Here is a 10,606-nt window from a genome sequence, read left to right as displayed (position 1 = left end):
TGGGGTGTTTTTGGTCTTGGTGCCGCAACTGCAAGGTCATGTGGTGCCGAACCAGCTAATAGGACATAAGATGAATAAATATCATCATCATCATCACCATCATCGTTTAACGTCCATTTATTCCCTATGGTGGGGTTGGACGGGATATGAGCCTCCTCCACTGTTGCCGGTCCATAGCCATTTCTTCCGTGATGTTCAGCCTCCTCATCTTCCTCCACCACCTTTCTCCACGTCTTCCTTGGCCTTCCTGGTGGTCTTCTGCCCTCTACCTCAAAGTTCAGTGCTGGTCTCAGGATGTGTTCTCTTCTCCTCACATATCCAAACCACCTTAATCTGGTCTTACTCAGCAACTATATATATATATATATATATATATATATATATATATATATATATATATATATATATATATATATATATATATATATATATATATATATATATATATATATATATATATATATATATATATATATATATATATGGATCAAAAACTACCATCTTTGGAATGGCCACAACCTCTGGGAAAGCCTTATCAAACGTGGGAGTGTGAGCTCTGAGAAGAAGTGCTTGATAACATGGGCCCAGGAGGGTCACCACCAGGGGTGGATCAAATACTGTTGTATTTGTATTTGAATTGTATTTAAATACAATTTTAATGTATTTGTATTTGTATTTTGGCATCCAGAGAAAAAAGTATTTTGTATTTTTATTTTTATTTTGGCACCCAGAAAAAATATTTCGTATTTGTATTTGTATTTTGGCACCCAGAAAAAAAGTATTTTGTATTTGTATTTATATTTCGAGTCAAAATCATTTGAGGAGGATAATTACTGTTAATGAAATAGAAAAAAGAAGTATTGTCAAGCCGCGTTAAGGCGGAGGAAAAAGATTAAGGTTGAAAGCGAAGGAGGAAAGGATTAACGTCAGATCACGGGGAGAGCGGAGTAAGGAGAACATTAAGGCTGAAGGCGGAGGAGGAAAAATATTAAGGGTGGGGAGTAAGGAGGAAATTAACCTCAGGTCACATGGAGGAGGAGTGTAGGAACTAGGAAGTGAAAAAAGTATTTGTATTTATTTGTATTTTTAGATTCAGGAATAAAAGTATTTGTATTTGTATTTGTATTTGACTTATAAAAAATCAGTATTTGATCCAACCCTGGTCACCACACACTCCCTCTAGGGTACTGAGGAGGAAGGAAAGCCACCAGTGCAGTAAGAAAAGTTTATTTAGTGACCCAGTAACACTTGCTCTGCCCGAAGCTAACTGCGTGGGGGGCGTGAGGGGGGGCGGGTACCCCTGGGACAAGAGGCCGCCCGCCGCCCTCCCTCGCCCCCCACCAACTGAGAGTGTGAGGGGTTCCAACTAGGAGCTGTGATAGCATGTGTTACAATATTGTACAGATGTGGTATAGGCTACATTTGTGGAACAGCTGTGGTGCAAATGTGGTACAGACGTGCATTAGTATTAGCGGGAAACAAAGTGTACAGAGGGGTGGGTACGCACGGCCCGGCCCAGCGCCCCCCAAACACAAAGCTCGGGGTACGGCTGCAGCTTACGTCCCTTGCCTCGGACCCGAGCATCCTGATGGCATGGAGAGGGCAGCTGCGTCATGCATTCTTGGCCACTGTCAGCGAGTTGTTGATAAAGTGTCGTGAATGACGGCACTTTTTCCCCCTGTGGGCTGAACCGCGCCAAGAATGCATGTCGTAACGCAGCCCGAGGCGGTGACAGACTTGGCGAAGCTGCTGCCGTGGCGAGCGCAGGTTTTGGCGGGCGCTGTGACGGAGCGTGTCGGTAAATAATAACTCAGATGCATAATAATAAAACTACATATGTAAAATCTAGATGCCTGGTATAATTATTACGAACATGATAGAAAAGAAAAAAAAATCTTTGGTAAGGAATGAAAAGGGTATGTATGATAACTTATTGCCTAAGTGAAAGCAACACTTACGGAACACTTGGAATGATGCCCATCATTTGCTGTAACAACCACATGTGCTTCAAAGAACTGTTGGGGGTCGTTAACACTGACAACAACACTCAATTGGGGGGTGGTTGGGGTGGGTTGGTTGGTTGGTCCTTCAATTTTGCACCACTGACAATTCCATGTTAGAGAAATAATAGAAAAAAAAACTTTCTTCACATTTTTCTTGATTGATTTTGCTGTTTGGAGAAGATACGAGGTCGCCAATGATACTTGTACAAAAAAGGTCAATTTCAAGTTGCGGAAAAAAGTAAAAAAATTAAAATAAGTCTTTCTTAACTGATTTAGAGAAGGTACGAGGTCGCCATTTATACTTATGCAAAAAAGGTCAATTCCAGGTCACAGAAAAAAGTAGAAACAATAAAATATAATGACCTTTTTTACTGATTTTACCGTTGAGAAGAATCAAGGTCACCATTAATACTTGTGCAAAAAAAGGTCAATTCCAGGTCACAGAAAAAAGAAGAAACAATAAAATATAATGACCTTTTTTGCTGATTTTACCGTTGAGGAGAAACAAGGTCGCCACTTATACTTGTGCAAAAAAAGGTCAATTCCAGGTCACAGAAAAAAGAAGAAACAATAAAATATAATGACCTTTTTTGCTGATTTTACCGTTGAGGAGAAACAAGGTCACCACTTATACTTGTGCAATAAAGGTCAATTCCAGGTCACAGAAAAAAGTGGAAAAAAAAAAATAATGACCTCTACCAATTTTGCCGACTAGAAAAGATATGAGGTCACCATTTCTACGCATGCAAGTTTAATTCTCTGGTCACTCTATTTCAATCTCTTCTATGGGAGCAATGCTGAGTGGGCATTTTTAAATATTCAGTTTGTGCCATTCAGCTGCTCCCACGGCTATAAAAAAATACATAAACACTAATATCTCTTTGGTTTTGATACGAGACTGACCTTTACGCAGCTACAGGCACCGGTATTTCATTAACTTTGACACCACATTGACCTTAACACAATCATATATGGCAATTCTTTCTTAGTTTTCATACAAGATTGACCTTTACACAATTAGAGGCATGGATGTTTCATTAATTTTGATATCTGGTTGACCTTAACACAATTATACATGGCAATTCTTTCTTAGTTTTCATACAAGATTGACCTTTACACAATTAGAGGCATGGATATTTCATTAATTTTGATATCTGGTTGACCTTAACACAATTCTATATGGCAATTCTTTCTTAGTTTTCATACAAGATTAACATTTCTGAATTATAGATGGCAATGCCTTTTTAACCTAGCCGCTGCAATTGGCACGGATTTTGCCTTCACTGGTAGCCTGGTAACAGATAGTCCCAGGTCTTTCTCTGCCTCTGTGGTGGATAGTGGAGTGTTTCCCATGTGGTACTGGTATGCTGGATATCCACTCCCAATTACATTTTTTGTCATCGAATTGTAGCAGCCACTTTTTGTTCCATTCCTGTAGCTTGGTGATGTCTTCTTGTAGGAAACCCGCAGTCAAAGGGTTTTAAGTTTGATACAAGATCGACTTAAACATAATTATCTATGGCAAACGTTCCTCAGTATTTTCTCCTTACGCCCACGAGGAGCTGCGTCGAGTTACTTCAATGATAAAAATATAAGCTAACTATTATTCCACAGCTCCTCTTAGTGGCAATATTAGTGAGTGAGTGAGTGAGTTGTCGGGTGATGGCGGAGGGGGACGGGGGAGGCTGTGTTTACTCAGGGGAGGGAGGGTCACAGGGGGCGTGGGGCAGGGAAACATGGAAGAGTCATTGGTGTTGTGCCTTGATTGCTCTGAAAACCAAAGTGGATCGGACAAGAGTCAAACAAACTGGCCTGTTTTCCGTGGCAGTGAGGCGAGGGTTGTTCACAGTTACTGGGGGGAGGAGATGAGAGAAAAAAAATACGTATATATATATTACTTCCGGGGTGAACGAAGCCCTTTTTATTCGAGCAAGCTTCACTGGAGACCAAAAAAATAGACAATTGAACAGAAAAATGTAAAGATATGAATAAAAATTGAAAAATAAAAATAAATTAAGGTATTCATGTGAAGGGTGTGTGAGTGAAGCAATTTTTAAGACCAAAGCTTCACTGGAAACCCCAAAATATACATAAAACAAAAATAAGAATGCAGAAACATGAATAAAAATCTAATAAGAGAAATAAAAACAAAATAAAATAAAGTATCCATTTGAAGGGTGTGTGAGTGAAGCAATTTTTAAGACCAAAGCTTCACTGGAAACCCCAAAAATATGCATAAAAATAAAAAAAAATAAAAAAATAAAAAATGCAGAAATATGAATAAAAATCGAACGAGAGAAATAAAAACACAAAATAAAGTAAGGTATCCATTTGAAGGGTGTGTGAGTGAAGCCAATTTTTAAGACCAAAGCTTCACTGGAAACCCAAAAAATATGCATGAAATAAAAAAAATAATGCAGAAATATGAATAAAAATTGAACGAGAGAAATCAAAACACAAAATAAAATAAGGTATCCATTTGAAGGGTGTGTGAGTGAAGAAGCAATTTTATTAAGAGCTGAACGTAATGAGTGACACACGATAATCACCACTATAAAAATACACACATGTCATTACCTTGTGGAGAAATGACGCAAACAGCGGAACAAAAAATAATACAACATAGAGGGAGCTTCTACACACACACACACACATGCACATATAAAAAAAAGAATCAGGGTCAAACAGTAAAAACCTCGTCTAAAAAAAATAAATAAAATAATCATAATAATAATCCCCAGATCTCAAGAAGACTTCGGTCACAGCACCCTTGAGCAAGCTGGTTCAAAGGCCGGTCAACTGCGCGTGGACGAGCGGTGGCCGCCGGACGCCCTCGTGTGAAGGTCGGGGGTTTTGAACGATATATCGATGGCCGGATTTAGAGGAGGCAAGTGTTGACAGGGATAGACTAACACTACTACTGCTGCTAATTTACAAGGACACTGCTTTTCATTGCAGTTACTACTACTGCTACAAATTTACAAGGATACTGCATTTCACTGGGGTCATTGCTACTACCACTACTACGCCTACAATCTTCTCTAGGGATCAGAATTCTTCCTCAGCTGCCCCAGTAGTGGCCTCGGGAAAGGGTATCAACCTCCACACGAGTGCATGAGATGGCGCCGCCTCGTCCAAGCGTCCGAGAATAAACAAACTCCTGCCGCTCTCCCGCCCAACACCACCCGTCGCATGGCCACTGAAAACAGCCACTAAACTCCATGTGGGTGACTAGTGCCTTGTATCCAAATTCCAGGCCTTGTCTTGAGTCTGCCCTAGCCAGAGCTCATGCCCGTAATACTCGGAAAGTGCCCACAAGACTGGCGCTAAGATATAAAACCTCATTTGAACTAGGACAATCTCAAGTTAGGTACTGCAACTTGAGTTTTAGTACTCTTGAGTACAAATCAGGAATATCGTTTTATTCGTACCCGTCACAAGAACAGCTAAATGCTAACTTTGTACTCGCTTTTGATGGCACAAATTACTGTTGGTGGTTCCAAAAAATTTAGCACACGTCATATAAAACTCCTCTATGAAATAAAAACTCTATTTATCTTTACATTAAAAACACTTTCAAAAGCATTCCATTCACATTTGAAAAGGTGAAGCCAAAATACATATGTACATATAACATTTACAGAGATGAATCCTGGTTGGTGCGAGACTGCCGTGTTGCATCTTGGTGGTCGGGTTACAATAATCGGTTGTGGTGGGTTCTATGGCTTGTCTTGGTTGTGTGAAATGAGTGCTATGAAATTTCTATCAAAATGAATACCACAGCGCCGCTGCGGCCTATCAAACTAATAAACCGACAGCAAAATATTTAGAAATCTTTTAACGCTATAACATCCCGTCACTAGTTTACTTGAGCCCTGAAAAAAAGTGATCTTTCAAAAAGACCGTTCAGCTATCACAAAATTTAGGCACACGGATGGTAGTACTTTATTAATTTTATTGCTCACTTGTAGCTGTTTAGTGTCCAGCAGACACAGGGCAGAGCGGCCCCGGCCCGGCGTGGGGCGGCCCGGCACGGCCACTGGGATCACAAGGGGGCTGGTGGCCCTAAATACTGACCGGCCCGCTGGTGCCGCCGCCATGCTGCCGGAGCCTTGCCCCTATGGACCTCTCACTATAGGGTTTGGTACACTGGGTTTCTTGCCCAATAATTCTTCCTTTAATGAACTTTAAAATACCTCAACAGAGAAAAAAATCAAGTCAACCACCTATTGTTAGCACCATTTGATAACTTTTGTGTCTGTCAACATTCTCTTCTCTTCTTCAAGATTCAGCTTCCCGTCAAGATGCCGGCAGTTACAGTGATAAATCTAGCTCTTAGAATTAGTTCCGTCGGATTCGGAGGTTTTCCCCGGGCCTCTCGCGGCCTGGGGACACCGGGACACAGAGCCCCGCCGGGACGCAGGTGTTCCCGCAGCAGTAACCTTAATACTTTTGATAATTCTTGATTGTGCACCACGCCACTCTTCAGCTTATATGTACACAATCCTGTATCCTACGCTAGGAATCCTCAAACTGCAAGGTAATTAAGAGTCCTGATAAGGATCACACTAGAGCAAACAACTGTCAACAATACAGACGACAACAGCCGCCACAGTCAGCAGACCAATCTCTCCCTCGGTAGGCCAGGCCAGGCCCCCGTGTGCGTGTGTGTGTGTGTGTGTGTGTGTGTGTGTGTGTGTGTGTGTGTGTGTTGAGGTCTGGGAGCTGCCTTGCTGTGTTCCCTGTGTGGCGATGGGTCCAGTGAGTGTGGTGGTGCTGCTTTATATTACAAGTATGTGACAAGCCCAGTGGTGGTGTGCCGGCTGACAGCTGTGGTTACAAGCCTTAGTGTACAAGCCTTTTGTTTGGCTCCGAGACAAGCGGTTCTGGCACGTACAAAATGCGTGAAGGGTTTTTGTGACTGTATTTGTCCTGAAGAGGTTCGGCCGGGACGCCCCTGTGGCGCCCCGGCCGTGAGGCGTCGAGTCCACTGCCGGGAAAGCTACGGCGGCCCAGGATCACTGTACTTTATCACATTGGTCGCTAAGAATCACAAAGTATAATGCAGATTGTGATCTAATTAAACATCTACTTAAATTATAGGAATTGGTGCATGATTATGCCAAATGCACTCCGAGGTCTCTGGTTTTCCAATAATAGTTACCTGTACTTCGCCTTGCCTTCCGCCCTCAGAGGCAGCCGCTCCACCCCCACACAGGCACGGCGGCCGGGGGGGGAAGCGCTCTCTCTCTCTCTCTTTCACTCTCTTTCATCCTCTCTCATTCTCTCACTCATTCTCTCTCTCAGCACTTGCAGCGGCCTCACTCAAGAAGGAACTGAGTCTCGTCTTTCCACGCCAGACACACACGCTCCCAGCACGCTGAGATTTCTACGAGTCACTATACATAGGGGTCACAAGATGAGGTATGTCAGCTATTTCTGAGAAGGTGAAAATAATCGTTAAAACACAACAAACGGAAACTGCTCACGCTCTTACCCGGTGCGTGCGTGCGTCTGTGCGTCCGTTCTCCCGCCGCGGGCCGACGCAACGCACGCCGCTCCGCCTCCTCCTTCGGGTGTCAAGACGGCAACCGAGAGCGACGATTAAAAACAACGGCAACAGTAGAGTACACCAAAAAGTTGCATGCTCATCGTAACAAGTGCAACTGGAAAGCCTAGTGCGTGTGTTTGTTGGTGCCGACGCCAACGGCTGGCCGCGGCACAACACAAGGGTCTGAGGAACCTTCACCTGGGATGCACTGAGGAACTTCGAGGACTCTGGGGGGCACCTCTGGGAGGGCTTCAGTAGACAAAACTTAGCCTAAGCAGAGGAACAAATGACATCAGCACACAAGAGTATACTATGAGTTACTTCACTTGAGGGACCTGGGGGGGTGGGGGGAGGGGCTGTTACGCATATCCCAGCAGAGGGGCGAGGGGGGGCGAGGCAGGCCAGCACCGTGCGTCGACCTGCCTCAGATGATGTGGACAGATGATCCCGTGAGATCGGAGAGGCTGCTCTGGACGCTGCTCTGGCAACCTTAGTGATGGGGGAAGGGAGGGTCCAGTCAGAGGTCACATTGGGTTGACCTGACTGGAGGAGGTCACCCGCAAGCCACTCTGGCAACTGAGGTGACCGGGAGGAGTGGAGGGAGGGGAGGGTGGTGGTCTAATCAGTGTTCCAAATGACCTACTTCAGCCCAATACAACTGTGGCTTGACCTGACCTGACCTGACCCGGCTGCGTGCTCTGGGCAGTCGTGTAGTGCCGGTCCTGTGTGGTCTGGGGTCTAGTTGAGGTACTTCCGGCAGCGTCTGGTCCCACAGGTGCAGGGTATCTTGTCCTCCTCGATGGGGAACTTGTAGTCGTAGGTGAGCTCCTCGCCGCGCAGAATCCGCCGCAGGGCAAAGATGATGATGTGCTTCTTGCCGAGGATGTCCACCACGCGCGAGTAACAGTTGGGCTGTGCACCAAAACAACAACATGACACACAGGGACAGGGACCAGGACACACACACACTAACACACTGAACGCTGGCTTATAGAGAAGGATATGGACTGAGAACTTCACAACTATATAGCTTGATAGATCACTGAGAGATAGACTGCTGCCCTGACTTGGAGAGAATTATACTGACTGAGAACCACCCTTAACACTGGCTTATAGATATGGACCAAGAGCTACATAAGAGTACAGCCCTGACGTATAGCTAAAAAGATCACTGCCTTAACTTATACAGGAGGATAAGGACTGAGAGATAGACTGCTGCCCTGACTTGAATTATATTGACTGAGAACCACCCTTAACACTGACTTAGAGAGGAGGATATGGACCAAGAGCTACATAAGAGTACAGCCCTGACATAGCTAAAAAGATCACTGCCTTAACTTATAGAGAGGTAGCTAGACCACTGCCCGGGTACTCACGTCGCAGGAGTGGTTGATGAATCGTGCCGCGTTGCCGTGCATGGTCGCGTCGATCACCGTGTCGTCGTCGATGCGGAACATGTAACAGCCGATTCCCTTGGACTCGTAATCTTTCTCTCTCATATCACACATGCTTGACCGGATCACCTGAGGGGCGGAAGGCACTGTCACACCACCCACACCAAGAATTAACCCCCTGACACCACCCACACCAAGAATTAACCCCCTGACACCACCCACACCAAGAATTAACCCCTTCACACCACCCACACCAAGAATTAACCCCTTCACACCACCCACACCAAGAATTAACCCCCTGACACCACCCACACCAAGAATTAACCCCTTCACACCACCCACACCAAGAATTAACCCCTTCACACCACCCACACCAAGAATTAACCCCCTGACACCACCCACACCAAGAATTAACCCCCTGACACCACCCACACCAAGAATTAACCCCCTGACACCACCCACACCAAGAATTAACCCCTTCACACCACCCACACCTAGAATTAACCCCCTGACACCACCCACACCAAGAATTAACCCCTTCACACCACCCACACCAAGAATTAACCCCCTGACACCACCCACACCAAGAATTAACCCCTTCACACCACCCACACCAAGAATTAACCCTTCACACAAACCACACCAAGAATTAACCCCTTCACACCACCCACACCAAGAATTAACCCCCTGACACCACCCACACCAAGAATTAACCCCTTCACACCACCCACACCAAGAATTAACCCCTTCACACCACCCACACCAAGAATTAACCCTTCACACCACCCACACCAAGAATTAACCCTTCACACCACCCACACCAAGAATTAACCCCTTCACACCACCCACACCAAGAATTAACCCCTTCACACCACCCACACCAAGAATTAACCCCTTCACACCACCCACACCAAGAATTAACCCCTTCACACCACCCACACCAAGAATTAACCCCCTGACACCACCCACACCAAGAATTAACCCCCTGACACCACCCACACCAAGAATTAACCCCCTGACACCACCCACACCAAGTATTAACCCTTCACACCCACACCTAGAATTAACCCCTGACACCACCCACACCAAGAATTAACCCTTCACACCACCCACACCAAGAATTAACCCCCTGACACCACCCACACCAAGAATTAACCCGTCACACCACCCACACCAAGAATTAACCCCTTCACACCACCCACACCAAGAATTAACCCTTCACACCACCCACACCAAGAATTAACCCCTGACACCACCCACACCAAGAATTAACCCTTCACACCACCCACACCAAGAATTAACCCTTCACACCACCCACACCAAGAATTAACCCCACACCACCCACACCACGAATTAACACCCTTACACCACCCACACCAAGAATTAACACCTTCACACCACCCACACCAAGAATTAACCCCTTCACACCACCCACACCAAGAATTAACCCCTTCACACCACCCACACCAAGAATTAACCCCTTCACACCACCCACACCAAGAATTAACCCCTTCACACCACCCACACCAAGAATTAACCCCTTCACACCACCCACACCTAGAATTAACCCCCTGACACCACCCACACCAAGAATTAACCCCTTCACACCACCCACACCAAGAATTAACCCCTTCACACCACACACACCAAGATATAAC

The 10,606-nt window shown here is 45.2% G+C and overlaps 1 protein-coding gene across 6 annotated transcripts in view; it reads right to left on the bottom strand.

Annotated features, from left to right (window-relative positions):
- Window positions 1-1,211: 1,211 nt before the first annotated feature.
- Window positions 1,212-10,606, bottom strand: part of LOC127004851 (uncharacterized) — a 44,244-nt gene continuing 34,849 nt past the window's right edge. For 2 of the 6 annotated variants that reach the window (XM_050873028.1, XM_050873030.1), the window contains 2 exons: window positions 8,931-9,077; window positions 1,212-8,466 (listed from right to left, as the gene is read on the bottom strand). In XM_050873028.1, coding sequence (XP_050728985.1) covers window positions 8,293-8,466; window positions 8,931-9,077 — 321 coding nt within the window. In that variant the 3' untranslated portion in view covers window positions 1,212-8,292. The remainder of the gene's footprint in view (window positions 8,467-8,930; window positions 9,078-10,606) is intronic. The other 4 variants (XR_007758058.1, XR_007758061.1, XR_007758059.1 and 1 more) reach the window with 4 other exon arrangements.

This window comes from Eriocheir sinensis, chromosome 29 (genome assembly GCF_024679095.1).
Source record: "Eriocheir sinensis breed Jianghai 21 chromosome 29, ASM2467909v1, whole genome shotgun sequence".
NCBI lineage: Eukaryota > Metazoa > Arthropoda > Malacostraca > Decapoda > Varunidae > Eriocheir > Eriocheir sinensis.
The sequence above is the reverse complement of the archived record's forward strand: the minus strand, read 5'-3'. Positions and strand labels throughout refer to the sequence as shown.